General features: G+C 37.0%; 2 protein-coding genes across 3 annotated transcripts in view; one reads left to right on the top strand and one right to left on the bottom strand.

Moving 5' to 3' along the window:
• Positions 1–1,529, top strand: part of hm13 (histocompatibility (minor) 13) — a 39,473-nt gene extending 37,944 nt beyond the window's left edge. The window contains exon 12 of the mRNA XM_079478477.1: positions 268–1,529. Within this exon, the coding sequence (XP_079334603.1) occupies positions 268–337 (70 nt within the window). The 3' untranslated portion in view covers positions 338–1,529. The remainder of the gene's footprint in view (positions 1–267) is intronic.
• A 9,781-nt stretch (positions 1,530–11,310) lies between these two features.
• On the bottom strand, positions 11,311–17,025 carry lsm14b (LSM family member 14B). 2 transcript variants are annotated; one of them, XM_079478473.1, is made up of 9 exons: positions 16,630–17,025; positions 15,892–16,055; positions 15,687–15,822; positions 15,408–15,578; positions 15,167–15,253; positions 14,731–14,892; positions 14,478–14,628; positions 14,247–14,413; positions 11,311–12,087 (listed from the first exon to the last, which is right to left on the bottom strand). In XM_079478473.1, the coding sequence occupies exons 1-8, from the start codon at positions 16,751–16,753 to the stop codon at positions 14,257–14,259; spliced, it is 1,152 nt and encodes a 383-aa protein (XP_079334599.1). In that variant the 5' UTR covers positions 16,754–17,025; the 3' UTR covers positions 11,311–12,087; positions 14,247–14,256. The 2 variants fall into 2 exon arrangements, with proteins under 2 accessions (XP_079334599.1, XP_079334600.1); XM_079478474.1 differs by having other exon boundaries at positions 11,388–12,087; positions 14,478–14,619.
• Positions 17,026–17,939: the final 914 nt, after the last annotated feature.

Here is a 17,939-nt window from a genome sequence, read left to right as displayed (position 1 = left end):
ATTCGAAAGATTCACAGCTCTACTATGAATTTGTGTTTGACATTCGTTAGGCGGTAGGCTTCTTGGAACAAAGAAAATCATATGAATAAACTAATGTTATTAAAGGTGGTACTTAATCTGAAAAGTTTAGAAACACTGTGGACCAGGAAACGTGATGCATACTGTCAAGTTTAACAAACAGATTATTTTCCCTCATGGCAGCTCGTGTATCTTGTGTCTGTGACAGATCAAACAACTCAACTTATTTGCGTGTGTAATTTTTTGCAGATACGAGGAGTCTTCACTGGAGGAGGAATCATCGAAAGAGGAAATGACAGAATCGGATAAAGACAAATAATTGCAAAATGAGTGTTCATCTCGTGAGTTTGTCACAGTGCAGTTCACACAGAAACCGGTCATATTCTACACTTGCTGATTGCCATCTTTTATTCAGTCTGTTGTACAACAGCCTTGTGCGTGCCTGTATCTCTACTTGTTGATTTCATTGCCCGTGGCAATCTTGTTTGGTAATTATATTAGATATTTTCATTCAGAGGCTAAGTTTTTTTTTGTGAAGAGTGAAGTAAGACTTTGTATGTAAAGTGTCATTTTGCTGGCAAGATTGAATACAAATCTGCCTGACACAAACCCATCCACACATTCACATGTAGATTTTCCTCCCTTCTATCCATAAGGAACTGATTTTGTGGTGTTGATGTAAATTAAGTTACTTTGCACTGTCCCTCTTCTATAAAATTCTGAGACAAAAGCATTTATATCATATTTAATTTGTGAAATTAATACAAAATACATTGTGACCACACATTCCCCCATGTTTTCATACTTAAAATTGACCAACTATTATCCTGTATTAAATATTGTTTACCTTATGCTTTGGTTGTTCGAATTTCTTATTCTTTGCTTTAAATGTAACATGCAAGTTTAAGCTTGCTTGAGCTGCATTTCTTGTTATATTGTCTTTGCATTAAAGTGGTTTTTACCATCTTACATAAGCATATTACCGGCGTTTGCTTGACTGTATTTTGATACTGAAACAAAGTATGGCAGCTGATGATTTGTTTATTGATTATAATTAGACATGCACAAATAAAACATTTCTCTACGGATAGCCGATTATTCTATGATATCTGCCGATACCAATAGTTTGGTGGTTATTTTTACTCGCATTCTGAATATAAAATTATTATTTCTGGCTTTTTGAATTTTATTAATTCACATAATGACTATTAATATTGAACATCAAATTTTTGATGCCTCTGGAGAGCACAAATTCATAGCATTTTCCTGTCTTTGATCGACAGGATTTATCAGCCCTGATTATCGGCGGTTTTTTAACTATTGCTTTTATCGACCGATACAGATTATTGGCCAATATATCTGTGCATCCTAATTATGATATAATTCATTGTCTGTTTGTATTTGTAATATCAGTTCAAACATCAAAAGCTTTGAAGCTTAAATTTGAATTCCAATGATTATTCTGTTAAAGTGATATATTTTTAAACATGTTAACAACCGTTGTATTCTGTTTCCCAGAATACTTGTAACATCAAAAGTACTGCAATTTTCAAGACAAATGGTATTAATATATTTTTTCAGCATTTAACTATAAACAATTTACCAGAGGACAGCTTTAAAATAAAAACAGAGCCAGTTATTTCAGAAAATGATATGCACAGTTTAGAAGTGTTATCTACATAAATATCAAAATAACCAACCAACCACAAAAATACATTAATAATACCGGTGCATTATTATGATTTAACTAATGAACACCATCATACTGTATATAATGCAAGTTACATGTTTATTTAACTAAAGATTGGAATGTTTATTTAACCCTTTAACGACTTAAACGATGTAAAAAAAGATTTTGCATAAATTTGTTCACAAAGTTTAACGGGAAGTAGGAAATGGAAGAAGAGTGTTTAACAAAATTCAACAAATCATTTATTTAATACAATTATTAATTAAAGTAAAATAATTATAAAAATTAATATCATCATATTCAATCAAATATTAATTGTTATTTTATTATTAGACACTAACCAAACACAAAACGGAAGTTCACTTGGGGTCAGGCGCGCGCGCGCTTCTGTTGAAATGGTAAATAAGTACTCCCCACTCAAGTCCAATTGATAGTGGTAATGCACCAGAAGTTGGATTGTCAACTGTCATAAAACCCGATAATAAGTCTTAATAGCTTTGTACCAATTAGGGTGCTTCGTGCTTTGAAGGCTGCATTTCAAGACCGTTTGCATCACAGCAGTGCGACTGAATTTTCAAAGGCAGCCTCAAAATGCGACCTTTTTTCTGCAGGCTGACAAAGGCTACTACGAATGGATCCTTATCAGCTTTGGCTATCCCGCGCCTGTGACGGCTGCTTATTTTTAAATATAGATTAGAAACTTTTGTTAAAACTTTAGTTCTAAGTTCCTTAGAAGGAGGTTGCAGCCTTTGAATTGGACCACAGCTAAAATGCATTCTTGTCTATGCTTGTGTTCTTGAAAACATGTTAAACGTCATTGAATTTGCAACAATACTTGGGCTGCTACTAATGTTCACATCTAGACCATAATGCTTAAAGTCCCTGATTGTGTCCCCTTTTCATCGAGGATGCATTGGGAGGTGACTTCATAAGGTGCTGTCATAAGTCCACACATGCCTTGCACAGGAACAGCAGTGGAGCAGTAAAACTGCGAAATGCCCATAAAACCACTGTTATTTTTTTCACAATATTTAGTTTTAAAGTTGTTTAGGCAAGGACGTATGTGTTTAAAGTTCAAATATGCATGCGTCCGGTTAATTTAGTCTATTTGAAAATGATCTCTGACGATTTTTGGAGATGTGAGGTGCTGGCGATCACCGGGCACTCGGCACTCATCTACCCCACCCAACGCCCAATCCTTACCTTGGCAAGTGCTTCAGAAACTCACAGTTAGCTCTGATGCCTTTGTAGTGGTTACACATGAGATTTAATAAATTAAGGCAGTCTTTGATCTTCAATTCTACCTATTATTTGTTTCTGGGCAAATAGTTTTGACTGATGGCAAATTACATTTTCACTTGTGGATTGTGGTTGCATTATATTTCACTTTATTCTGAACAAAAACAATTAGGATTAAACAGCGCTGTCATGTTTCCAGAATCACATATTATATATATTTTTTAAGATTATATTTTGGGGCTTTTTTGCCTCTATTTGGACAGCTGTTGTGTAGACAGGACAGGAAGTGAGGTGGGCGAGAGAGAGTGGGAAAGGACCTCAAGCCGGGACTCGAACTCAGGTCGCCCGGAGCGCAACAGCACTATATGTCGGAGCACGTTACCGCAAGGTTATCGGCTCCGACATCACATAATATTTTTAGAATGAAAATGACAGCAAGCACATTTTTGTATGTCATATTATTTAATGTACATTTTAATTTTTAACAACAACTTAAGCTACATTACAATAAAAATTATGAACTAGGATTGTTTTTTGATTAAGTGATGCATCAAGTACTCTGCTGTTCCATTTGTAATATAAACTCTAAACTTTCTGCCAAGTCAGATTTTTTTCAGGGAACCTGAAAACGTTGAGGCAACCTTTAGACTTTGGATGCTGCCACCTTCATCAAGCAGAGGTAACACTTCGAATTTACATGCACACCTTCAAGCGCACCACAAAAATGAGGCAGCCAAAATGGGTCTCACAGCAAAAAAATGAACACACAAATGAACACACAAATACAGCCATAGATAAGTGGTGCGTTTGTGAAATGTGAAAAAAAGGATGATCATCCCAAAAGCTGATACCACATATATTTGATCTTGATTACTTTATTTTATCAGAGTTATGTCAGACAACACAATACAGACAGGAACATGACTTTTGCAATGAAAGCTGCATTCCATGAAACCAGATCCTTCCCAGGATAATGAAATGAGTGTTCAAGACATATTTGCTACAGTTCTCTAGTAGACAATTGACTAAAGACGCATCTTTTTAATCTAAACTACACTATCATGATATATATATTCCGAAGGTTTAGGCTGCACTAGTTAAATCAACTGGAACCAGGAACACTTCCAATAACAACTGATTAATTAATTGTATCAAAGAGTGCAGAACAGTACTCTACTCTCAACCAGTCTTGTCTCATTGTTCCAAGGTTACTAGATGTCCAAGGACTACCAGAGCGGGCAGGACCTGACAAATCCTGTGATGATAGAGCTGGACAAAGGACTTATTAATGATAATCTTAAATCTAATAATTTTTTTATTTTGCCTTGTTGTGCAAGCACTGTCGAGCTTGTGCAGAGGCTGCAGCTTTTTGCCAGAGGGGAACTGCAATCCCCTGGTTAGGCCTAGTTTCCCTCTGAGGTTTTTTTCTCCTCCAAAGGAGTTTTGGGATCCAACCCACCATTTGTATACTGTTTTGCACTGTTTGCCTGGCCGTGGGGCTGCTAGAATTTTATTGTTTTTTTTAATTAACACTGCATATTGGAATTTATAGTCTGTCTGATATTTGACCTGTGTTTTGACTTGCATAACCTTGTTTTACTTATAGTCAATGTTTTCTTGTGAAACTGCTTTGTAACAATGAAAATTTTAAAATAAAGCTGACTTGACGACTTGACTTAACTTCTCAGTTTATTTAATCAGAGCCCAATCAGAAAACAAAATACAGAATACAGGCAGGAGCATTTCTGCCTGACTTTTGCAATAAAAGCTGCATTCTGACACAAGAGCCCATATACATGAAATTGAAAACACAAATCTAAAAGGAACTCTGCAAGAAACATCTGGGACATATACTCAGTGGTGTGTCCTGGGATCAGTGGGTTTTTCGGGTATCGCAACATCATACACCTTTGCCCAGGTGACCCATGATCAAGCCCTGACTTGCGTCCCAGTAGCAGTCCACGGATCAGCCCTCTTAGTCCAAAACCACCTTGTGGCCTTCTCTGCGGCTTCGCTCCCAGATTAAATGATCCTCTTCTTTATCCCTGTAACGTCCAGAGGACTGAGGCCTTTGCAAAGTGAACGTCCTGCAAAGCCTCCACAGCTGACTTCTATGGGCTCATTCATTCTCCAGCCTCTCTACACTCCACCATCAGTGATATCATTGGCTTCCTCAATACGCTCTTCCCAGGGCACCATAAGTCCCAGCATAATCAGCTGTTTAGAAACCTCGGGAGGTAACTATCATGTTTGGACGGAGACTTGTAATTGCAATGTGCTAAGGGAACCTCAGCTGTTTACCCAGGTCGACCTGCAGCTGCCAGTCCGAAGCTTTGTGGAGGAGGCCTGTTGTTAATTGTTAATAGTTGACACGCCCAGGGTTTCTCTCCAGCTGATTTGGCCAGGTGATCCTGTGCTGCAGTGTACTTTCCCACCTAGTCCATGCTCCCTGCTGCAGGAGTAATGCTCTGCCTGTCGCCATGGTGCCCACCAGTGCCTTTTGTCTCAGGCGTGACTCTGCCATCTCCACTGCTTTCCCAGCCTTCCATGAGTTTTGCATTGAAAGCTGCAATCTGACACAAATCCTTCCCAGGAACATGAAATGAGTGTAAAAGTCATATTGCAACAGTTCTCAGTTTATTTGATCAGAGCTCAGTCAGAAACACAAAACTGAAGGGAACATGACTTATAGCAGAATATAGCTTTTAATGCAAAAGATCCTTCCCAGGAACGTGACATGATATTACATTACAAGATATTTGGATTAATGTAGGACAGCAAACAGTTCTTGGGCACTTTTGACTACCATTCAAATTTTTCCTAATATGGTAAATTACTTGTGACCAACAATCCTAAACTTAATCAAATAAAAGTGAATCCTAGAGTCAAAACTGTCTAATTTGCAGTTGACAGACAGCCCACATGCTTAATTTGTGCTGATTTGCTTGCACAAAAACTTAATGTTTGCTATAATAATAAAATAAGAACCCCATAGTTAAATATTATCCACCGTAGCTTATTTATGGGTATATTGTGATTAAAATTGTTGTATAGCATGCTGCAGGACATGCATACCATGTAATATCAAAATAGTTACCCCTTACTTTTTTACAGCACTGTATATTGGAAGTATTTTTTAAGTATTTGCCCCCTTCCTGATTTACATTGTTTGCATATTTGTCATGCTTTGATGATTAGATTCGATTAAACTTTATTGTCATTACACATATGTGACCCTGGATCACAAAACCAGTCTTAAGTAGCACGGGAACATTTTTAGTAAAAGCCAAAAATACATTGTGTGGGTCAAAATTATAGATTTCTCTTTTATGCCAAAAATCATTAGGATATTAAGTAAAGATCATGTTCCATAAAGATATTTTGTAAATTTTCAACCCAAAATATATAAAAACCTTATTTTTGTGAGTGGATGGCCTGCTACAGTGCCTCGGATTAACAACTTCAAAGGCGATTTTCTCAATATTTAGATTTTTTGCACCCTTAACTTCCAGAGTTTTACACTCTTGTATCTCCACCAGATATTGTCCCATCTTAACAACCCATATATCAATAAAAAGCTTAACTATTCAGCTTTCAGTTGATGTAAAAATCTAAATTTCGAAAAATTTACCCATAAGACTGGTTTTGTTGTCCAGGGTCACATATACAAGTACAGTGTAACAAAATGTAGTTTAGGTCTAACCAGAAGTGCAATCAGCAAGTGCAGGATATACAGTGTGCATAAATACAGAATACAATATTAGACAAATACTATACAGTGGGCATGGACTAAGAAAATACTTTACAGTAGGTATGTTCAATGAAATATTTACAGTAGATTTGTACTTTGAACAATATATACAGCTGGCTATATTCTAAGAGCAGAAATGTACAGGTGGCTATGAGCAGATAATAATTTAGACTAAACAGTAGTGCAAGTGCATAAATTATAGACAGTAGCTATTAAAGTTGCAGTAAAATAGATGAGTTAATGCAGTTATTGAAGTAACAGTGCAGTGGATGAGTTATCTATTGCATTTTTAGCTGTATAACTCATCCCCTGCACTGCAACTTCAATTAACTCATCTATTGCACCGTAACCTCAATAGCTGTATGAGTAAATGCGGTTAATGCGGATGATCTGCATCATCAAACATATTTTAATATTACACCAAGATTACCAGAGGAAATACAAACTGCAGTTTTTAAATCATGGTTTTATTTATTAAGGGAAAAAACAATCCAAACATTTCTGACCCTATGTGAAAAAGTAATTGCCCCTAAACCTAATAACTAGTTGTGCACCCAACTGAAATCAGACTTCTATTGAGAGGGCATTCCCTTAAAACCACAGAGACTATACATAGGCTACATATACTGTATAAAAGATATGACCTTTATCAGGCCATTTATTTTATATAAATGCAGCAGGGAAACTTCATGACGGAGATGGCGTAGTCGCAGCTCAAAACATCACAAAACAACAACCGTTCCGATTACAGTCTCAAACAGGTTTGCCCTACTAAGTGATGCACCTACTGAGAAACCTTGTGAAAGTGCCCTAATTATTGGTGATTCTATTGTTCGGAACGTTAACATAGAGGCACCAGCCATGATTGTCAAATGTTTACCGGGAGCCAGAGCGCCTGACATAAAGTCAAATTTAAATGTGCTGGCTAAGGCTAATCGTAAAATTCAGTAAGATTGTTATTCACGTCGTCAAAAATGATGTTCGACTCCATCCATTGGCGATCACAAAAGATAACATTAAAGAGGTGTGTGAGCTCACAAGCACAATGTCAGACAATGTTCAGATTCGCTTAATAGGGCAAGGTGGTATTATGTTTGCTTCACTGGCCTATAACCAAAGCAAATCAAACTCCTATATTTGTACCATATTTGTAACAAGAACAATAACTTCAACTACCAAATGTGAGTTTCTCGATAATCTGCCTGAATTATCTCAAATCTTTAGCATGAGTAATAAATTTGAAGATCTTGATATTAGCATTGAAAACTTTAACTCCACCTTGTGGGAAAACGCTAGACACAGTTGCTTCTTTGCGCTTAAAGATTAAAAATGGCAGCCAACCCAGTGGTTTAATGAACACACGAAAAATAAGAAAACTTAATTAGAGGAATTTTGTACAGCATGGAAGGATAGTATTGGAATATATAGGAAAACACTAAAACACCTGGATCTGATTATTTTTCATCACCAATTCAGCTGCGATTAGATTATTACTGATAATCTTAAATCAAATGTTTTTTATTTAGCCTTGGTGAGCAAGCCCTCTGTTTTGCCTGGCCCGAGGGAGGCTGCTATAATTTTAAAGTTGTATTTAAAGTTGTATGTAATTTAATTTATTTAACAGTGCATATAGTATTTTAAAGTTGATTCATATTTGACCTGTGTTTCGGTCTCCTCATCTTGGGTGTGTGGATCTAGGTGATGTTCCCTCTGCGTGTGTGTCTGTCTGTGTGTGCATTTGTATGTGTGTCTGTGTGTTGGTGAGTTTGGAGTTTTTTTTGAGTGTGGTTGTGTCTGAATCTGTGTGTCTGTGTCGGTTTTCTGTGTTTTCACCTTTTTTGTTTTGACTTGCATACATGTTTTGCGTATAGACAATATGTTTTCTTGTACAGCTGCTTTGTAACAATGAAAATTGAAAAACGCGCTATATAAATAAAGTTGACTTGTCTAATACTTTTAAATCTTTATTTAACACTGTGGCTAAATTAAAATACAGAATCAGAAGTTGCTGACAATTTGTTTATCAACATAGTAGTGATGAATTTAGGAACTACTTCACAAATAAAATCCAAGATATTAGAGAAAAAATTATAACAATGCAACCAGAAGTGAAACCTGCCTAATAAACTAAAGCGTCCCTAAGGAGAAATTGCTATTATCTCCTACTGTATATGACGATGAACTGTTTAAAATCATTAGATCATCTAAATCAACATCATGCATGTTTACATGCAAAACCTATACGTACAAATCTACTGAAAGAGATGCTCCCAGAAATTATATATCCTCTACATCGCATTATTAACTCATCTCTGACACTAGGACATGTGCCTAAAGCATACAAGGTGGCTGTTATAAGGCCCCTTGTCAAAAAAACCCAACTCGACCCTAGAGGACTAGTTAACTATAGACCTATATGCAATCTACATTTCATATCTAAAGTTCTGGAAAAAGTAGTCTCAACTCAATTATGTTCCTTCCTCCTAAGGAATGACATCAATGAAGATTTCCAGTCTGGATTTAGAGCACTATTCAAAGCAGTCTCTGTACTGAGTTACAAATGACCTGCTTTTGGCGTCAGACCGAGGCTGTATCTCTTTGTTTCCATTTCCATTTAATTTAGTCATTTAGCAGACGCTTTAATCCAAAGCGATTTACAAAGAGTTCAGGGAGCAATAAGCGATATGTCATACAGGAGCAATAATACAATAGGTGCTAATACAAAGTTACTGGTTTCAACAAAAGCCAGACCACTACCTGTTGAGAGAAAGAGAGAGGGTTATCATAGAGACCTACACACCTACTGGACGTAACCATGTAAACTGCACTGAAATCGTTGAATAATCCTCACAACACGAATACACAGACTGACAGCTGGTATTGTCACAATTTATATTTTTTATATCTAATAAACTAGTTTCTTGCATTTAAACAAGTCTTTTGGAACAAACATTATTATCACAAAGTGTCAATCATCCAGTTGTTTTAAGGGAAAATAGTAAAAACTACATTGGTAAATAATGCTAGAAGTATTGAACATAAACTACTGTTCAAAAGTCATTTCTGTTCACAAAGCCTGGATTGATCCAAAATACAGTAAAAGAAGATCTTTATATACCATTTATTAATTAAGTAAATAGTTGCATATATGCATATTATGATCAAATATATTGTGTATTTTTATAAATTGTATATTGCGAGACTAACCCCCAACCCCACCATAAAAAGTCTTATGGTGGGGACTTGATTTAATTTGAGCACTGGATAAAACAGTATATCCTAGCCGAGCACATCAAAGTAATAAGGAGCGAGAGGATGCGTAAGAAAAGTTCACACATAAAAGTTAGCCTATTGTCAATTGTCATGTTATATCGGGAATCAAATATGTATTTTTTAATGTTACTGTTTCAAATCACTGCTGTTGTTCATTTCTTGTCCAAAAAGAAATGCCTGTGAAAAAAATTGTTGAATACTTAAATGTCAAAAAAACAACCTGTCTGGAAATATGACGACCTGAAGACATTGTTAGTTTGAGATTTTATAAACAACATCAAGACAATATCTAAAATAAGTTGTCATTCACATTTAGAAAAAAAGTACTTCGAAAAATATTACGAAATGACATAATCTTCAACTGCGCTTCTAAGGATTATTAAGAAATGTTAATTCTGCAGTTTTTTTACATTGTTATAAATACTTGTTATGGTAAATACTAAAATGTAATGTTTGTTACATTTAAACTGATTACTCATGTAGCAAGATTGTAGTTTAAAGAATTTCCTACACCAAAACAACTTTTTCAGTGTATGGCCTAATCTTGCTTCTTGATGTGTCTGTCTTTATGTTTATGAAGTGATTATCTTTGTTTTCTTTAGAATGTTATGCTTTTCTCTATACCCATCATACCACTCTGCCTTTCCCCTCGAGCAGGGGCCAAGATGTTCTGTTTGGAATAACGGGCATCACTTCCCGTAAACCAGCTCGGGATTCTTGCTGGGGGGCAAGGGACGGGGTGTCACATTTGAATCATATATAAACTGTGTGCAGGAGGAAAGAGCGCCTTTTCTCTGCACCATGCTCATTGCTTATTAAACATCAATAAAATACTTTGCAAAGTAACTCATTCCTTAAATTAGGTGAGTCAGCCGCGACACACAATGAGGCATAAGACAATTCCACAACACCCTCTTAGCGGTTGGACACGGAAATAGTATGACCTTCCATATATGGTAGTGCATTTCATGGGCTTAACAAGCGGATTGTATGCCAGTTTTATTGATATAAAGATCAGTATTCATGAGGTGCTTTGCATTGACTATTTTTGGTTAAAAGGCGTGTATGAGGAAGTGTCATGTACGCACAGCTTTATTATGGTCTTATGCATTCCTTGGTCAATAATTTTATGGAAAGCAAAGCACTATAATTACCTTGTGTATGCAATGTGCTATATAAATAAACTTGCCTTGCCTAAAATCAGAGTAATGTAATCCTGTATAAGACATAGGGTACTATGTGTAGGGAAAAAACCTAGAATTGCAAACTTTGTGCGCAAGTGTCTGGGGGTGGTCTACAAATCACTTGTAGCCTCTGAATTCTTAATCCAGGCCTGGCTATACTGTATCCCACGGTCCACCTCAGAACATATCTAAAAACAAAATGACAGCCACAATAAAGAAAACTTAATATATTAATACATTACCCCTTTAATGTAATAAAATTGTTAAAGCCAAAAGTCTTGCAGGCAAAAAAAACATTCTACAGTTTCTCAGTTTTTACAGAGAAACATTCAATTTAACATAACTTGCCCCAGTGTTACAGAACTGCAATGTACCTTGCTTTCTAACAAGGATTTTCTGATTATCGTGTATATTATTGAAGTCAAAGGGGACATTTTTGCAGCAGTGAGTCAAACCTTTATGGTTTCAAAGCTTCCTATCAAAGTTACATGTTTGGTTCAATCTGTATCTGCCAGTCAGAAGACTAAATGTTATATTACAGAGCAGTTGTCATGTGAGAGGTTCCAAAACAAGTAAACTGTAAGTTACCATGTTTATTAACATTAATTCTTAAGTACAAGATCCCATACATTACAGAAAAAAAAGTCACTGCATAGACTGACGGTCAACCTGAAACAATCGTTTAGCCAAATAATGTCACATGCAAATAAAAGTGTCATTTCAATTCAAATTGAAATCACTCAAAGAATGCAAGGTGCACTTACATCTTAAAGGGCAATCATTTGGTTCTTACACAAGGAAAAAAAACATGCCTTTTGCAGGAAAGGTTGACATAGGAACTTTAGTATTGCCACAGCAGATTTTGGTAACCAAAAACAAAAATAAAACAAAGACAAAAATCACCCGTTCTAGTTTGATGAGGCAACATGAATCTGGAAAAGAAAGTGGGGCAAATATTACTCACAGCGATAAACACTTCAATTTTCATGCATGCTTTGACACGGTAAGTAGTTAATGCTCCTAATTCAGAGACTAGGGATGTGCAATAGCAAAAGAATATCAAGTGGAAACCATATCAGTCCCTGTTGCCTGCAGGTGTGGTCATCATTAGACCGAACACAGATATTCCAAGGCTGCCAACGCAAAATTTATTTTGTACAAACCGATGCAAAAGCGAACACCGACTAGTGTAAATATAAGCTCCGGTGAAGAACAGGGGCCTAATTTATAAAACGTGCATACGCAGAAATTCATGGCAACGTTCAGATTTATAAAAACAGTCTTTGACGTGGAAAAGTGCTTAGCGCCACATCAGGGTCAGAGCAGAGGTACACACTTTTGCTTGTTAGAGTGCTGCAGGTTTTGGGAAATTAAGCCATTCTTGACACTCTTAAAGGATTTTGATGTTGACAGGGAGCTTTAATTTATCAACGACATTAACTGTTTCAGATATCCGCATTTTGATTGTCTAGCTGCATGCTTTTTCGTGATCATTTGCTATTTATAGACTTCACATCTGATAGAGGCGTACAAGCATTTTATGTGCGTCCGTTTGGTCTATGAATGTACGCATTTAGAAATTATCATAAAATCTAATTTAGGATGGTTTCTACCCTAGATGCCACCAGAAGTTATATTAGCTTCAATGCCATTGGCTCTCCGTGTTGATAATCAAGTTACATTAAAAACAGGCAGCTATTTGCCAAAATAGTATACATTTTACACTTGCAACATGAAACCAAAACATTATAATTACCCAATTTGCCATTTTGGTATCAGTATAAATGTTTAGCAGTCATCTAAATGTTTAATCAAATTGTTGCTTTGTGCAAATATCTTTTGCTAAGGTCAAAAAGACAGCATTAATAAAATTGTATTCCTCAAGCAGTTAAAAAATGTAATTAGCATCAGCAATAATTCATTAAGCGATAATTGAACAAGTGGATACTGTGGCCTCGAGAGCTTTCCATACACAGCCACCAGATGGCATAGATATGCAGTTCAAACAGCACTGTCAGCATTAAAATAAGTTAACCCAAAAATGACAATCCTGTAATTTACAAACCCTCGTCACTCAAACTTGTATGATTTTCTAATATGAAACAAGATATTTTGAAGAACGTCGCTCATTCACTTGCATTGGTTTAGCATCCGTACAATAGAAGTGAATGGGTGTTTGGTTATCAGCTTTCTTAAAAAACACTATTTTGTATTCTGTGGATGTCGAAACTAAGGACAACAGGCCTCGCAATAGTTGCGCATTCACAAAACATTCCCTGAAAGAGGCGTACGCCGCTTCCTTCACAAAAGATTGGATCTATAAAAACCAACTTTATTTGGAAAATGTGCCTACTTAGACAAAATGGGTGCGTATGACATTTTGGGGAATTGGCGACATATGGCGAGGTTGTAAACGAAGATGATATTAAGTACTGATGCCTCACACACTAGTTTCACGCCATATCAAATGTATGAGCCGTGTTATGTAGATTAAAACCAGAAGTGTTATTGGGCTTATACAGAGTCATAATTGTTTCTTGAGCACCTTGCAAAACCAAACTCAAATCTTAAATCAAAATGAATTCCAAATATTTAATCAGCAATGTCTCAATCGTATTGTCTTATACGGAACCAAGCGTATGCACTCGTTCACTGGTGTGTGCCAAGTAATACAGGCAGAAAAACTTTAAGTAAATTTGATTGGATATTGCACTCTTATTAATAGAGTTGTATCTAAAGATTAAGCAAAAAGTATAGATAAAAGCTGTTGCTTTTAAATACATTAACACAAGCAACATGCCACAGGGAATCAAGCGAGGAGTGCAAGGTGTGTTATAATTCCTATGCATATAGAAATGGACCCAATCTAAAGCGTGACCAAAATCTGTGCATAGTTAAAAACCAGTCAATCACCACTACTACACTTTAAAGTCCTTGTTATAGTTTTGCATATTGTGTTGATGCACAAATGTATAGTCTCAAATATGGCAAATTAAACATAAGTGGTAGCAGCACAGAACACGCAGTTACCAAGGATAATTAAAAAGGCACTATAACAAATCACTTGCTGGCCCCCGAAGCACTAACTTACACAATTCTTCTCAGAGCCGTCCACTTCCTACTCTTTGTTGGAGAGGACGTTGCCCTCTTCCTTGTCGTCCTCTATAACTACCCCGAAAGCCACGGCCTCTCAGATATCGACCAGGTACCCCAAAGGTCTCCACATTAAGCTTTCGCTCCTCAGCCCATGTGGTACGCCTGGGAAAAACATCCGGTCTTTAATTGGAAAAAAATCTATTTTAAAAGAAACAAGCAGTTATACCTTGATTTTAGTTCTGAGGAGATGTTATCAAAGAAGCATTTTGCCTTGTTGTAGAAGCACTTTGGCCCGAGTTGATCCTCTTCCATACTGCTCTCAGGATCTTGCTTTTCCCTCCTCTCAGGATCCTCCTCATTTCCCTCCTCTGGAGTTTCTTTGTGTCATTAAGGACAGCAAATAAATTAAACATGCACACAAGAAATCACTCCAAATTACAGCATCACTGCTTCATGAAAGAATCTTCTGCGAGACGTACCATGAACATCAAGCTTGTTTTGAACCTCTTTCTCCAGGTCATCTTTGTTAAACTGAGCATTTGCGGTTTCAAAATCAAAATCAGCTTCAAAATGAATGGTACTGGGCTTTGCACTGCCTACAAGAATTTGACCACGACCACGGTTCCTGGATCTTCGAGTTCCTGCAAGATAACCCACAGACAGTACATATTACAACAGATCAACAAGCTTCACATTCGGTCTGGAGTCTAATACACAATGCTAATTGAAGGCTTAGATCCTTAAAAGTACCTAAAAATGGCCTACCCATCTTATGAGGGGACTAAAAATCTGTTGACATTAAATGGACTTAAGTGGAAAGGAAGTAAAGTTAAAGCAGTGTACATGGCCCACCTTTGCTCATTTATTTAACCAATCCTGCTTGTTTGGAAGCAAAAGAAAAAAAAACTTTAATACCTGGTTTTCTCCTATTAGAGGGTGGCTTGTTTTCATCATTAGCTTGATTTGGTCCTTGCAAAACTCCTTGATTTGTGACAGAGCCATCTGTAGAAATACGTTCGACACTGCATTCATCATTCCCAAAATAAGCATTTGAGAAAAGGTTGCTTTGAAACTCTTAACTCAATCCTCCCGCTGGAGTTTTTTCTCCTCAGAAATAAAGTGCTATCAACATTGAACTCCCTACTACAGACAGCACCTCTCAGGGTTTGGGGTCCTCTGCTGCCTCGCTGCATTCTACCAGCTTCTCTGCCTTGCTGTGGCACTGCAGTCAAACTCTTCTTTGGATTCGCTTTTTCAACAGGTACAGTCTGAACAGCCTGTTCAACCATCGGGCCTCTTCTTACAGGAACAGAATGTAGACCTGATCCTAGGACATAATGACAGCCATGCAAGAAAGACTTTCAACATATCTAGATGACAACTCAATGCTTGAAATCCATAAAAGGTCCAGCACAAACTCAAACCATTAACTCACCAAGGCCTAGAGCTGCTGCATACTGTTGACTGAAGAGAGAGCTGGCAGCCAGCTGGCTATATGGGGGTAGCATGCTTCTGTAAGGACTGTAGCCACCTTGAGGTGGATAATGGACCGAAGCTGTCCCAACAGACGACTAATGGTGGAAAAACATTTGTGCTTAAAAAATAGAAAGGAAGGTTTAATTATATAGTCTAAAATATACCTGAACAATAGCAGGGTCCTGAGGAAGACTGTGGTGAATCTTCACAGGCTCACAAACTGTGATATCCTTGATGTCACTTCCCCTAAAAATGATGTACTCGAAGATTTCTTCCCTTGGTGGCATAGGCCGATCTGTAGGACGCCCCTCTGTTCCAAAAGATCTTACTGTTGGATGGCAACGGTTGATACAATGTTTTATAAGAACTTATAAAATCTGCATTGCAGAAGTTACAGCAGTTGTTTAGCAATAGAGAAACAAAACAGTGACAGCAAATATCAACTTTTTTGGTAACAATATTTTAAATTGACAAACTACCATTTTATAACATTACCATTCTCAGAATAGGCTAATCAGCACTACAGGTTTATTAAAAGCATGGTATTTGTAGTAAAATGCTAGTTCAAACAATACATATTTTTAAAGGTTACTACATTTTGAATGCAACAACCCCAATAATCATTTTCATTATGGATTACATGGCATCACATTACACAGGTATTGTGCCAGAATTAACCTGCTTAATTAACCTGCTTAAAACACACCGGTTCCCCATTAACTCATTTGTGTGTGTTCGCGTTTGATAACAAATATACACGATTAAAAACGTGGAAAAGCACTATTTCTTATGCGTTTCACCTTTTTGTGAAATAACAATACAAATATGTATTGGACGCATTGGAATATTTTTAGCCATAAGAAACATTCTCCCTCCCGAGACTTTAAAAAAAACAATCTCACCTTTAGCAAGGGCCACAGTGGAATTGTCGGTGTCAATAGTATATAATATGCCCTCATAGCGAATCTGAGCTTTCGAAATCAGACTGATCTTACTGCCAATGTAAGGCGTACCACTGCTCATCATGCCAAACTCACGCTTTATACGCTTAACTTGTCAAAGTGTCAAAATAGCGCGCACACCCGTTGTTCAAACAAATGCCAACGACTGATACATCACCAACATACTCATGAAGCACAAACTCCAATGATGGCGCTTCTCATTTGTGACATTTATAGACACCAGTTTCGCCCCGCCCACTATTTGACCAGAGGTGTATTGCACAAAAGTAGAATTAAGAAAGCTAGGATAATAGAACAGTCGCGGTTTGACCTAGTTTAATCAGTGCATCCTGGCTTAATCCGTTGCACGTTTGCTGAGCCAGGATGAGAACGCGCGGATATGTCAAGCCAGGTGTATATAGTTTGGATAAATGCACGTTCACGGCATTCTTAAAAAGATCACGAAATCGATCAAAGAATCACTGATGCAGAAATGGACCAAACCCGTGCGGCACACTTTTCGCCTAATGAGCAACAGCTTCTTATGGAAACGTACGAAGAAGTGAAACATATAATATGTAAAAAAGGCAATACAGCTGCTGTGATAAAACAAAGAGAGAATGCATGGAAAACAATAGCGGACCGATTGAATGCGTAATGTAGTCCAAATAACCAGTGCTCCACTGAAACCCTCATATTTACAATTCAAGGAGTTACTTGTCATAAATAATTGTATACTTTGCCTTAAATGTGACCAGTGGACATGCATTTAACATAAAGAATAATTGCAAACACTTACCCACTATGTGCATCTATTTGATCTATTTAGTTTCTTTTATGTCTATAATCGTTTTACTCTTATCTATTTGTAATCTTTTTTTGCTCTTTTTATCCATCTAATCTATTTAATAATTTGTATCTATCCATTCCTCTTAAAGAACAAACATGTCTGGCCAAAAAAGGACTTGGCAGCAAGTCAAGATTAAATACAAGAATATTTTGCAGGCTGGTAAGTGACTTGTTTGCAAAGAACATAGGTGACATGTTGGCTGACATTTTATTGTCTGATTTTAGCAATAAAGAAAAGGTCATATATCTGGTACGGGGTGGCCCTCCAACCCAAGACTTCACCAAAGCAGAGGAGCTGGCCCTGGACTTAAATAAAGGGAAGCCAGTGATTGAAGGGATCCAGGGAGGGACAGCCACTGACTCTGGCCCAGCAAGGGATACTGACCTCTTCATACAAGGTACATTATTGCCATACTACTGCA

Source organism: Barbatula barbatula (assembly GCF_947034865.1).
Source record: "Barbatula barbatula genome assembly, chromosome: 17".
Lineage (NCBI taxonomy): Eukaryota > Metazoa > Chordata > Actinopteri > Cypriniformes > Nemacheilidae > Barbatula > Barbatula barbatula.
Note: the sequence above shows the minus strand (reverse complement) of the source record. Positions and strands in the feature narration are given on the sequence as shown.

Coding starts and splice junctions, on each gene's coding strand:
- lsm14b (XM_079478473.1), bottom strand. CDS start 16,753: ATGATGAGCAGTGGTACGCCTTACATTGGCAGTAAGATCAGTCTGATT. Junction 15,579..15,686: donor TGCAGCAGCTCTAGGCCTTG/GTGAGTTAATGG, acceptor ATTATGTCCTAG/GATCAGGTCTACATTCTGTT. Junction 14,893..15,166: donor CTCTAATAGGAGAAAACCAG/GTATTAAAGTTT, acceptor GTTATCTTGCAG/GAACTCGAAGATCCAGGAAC.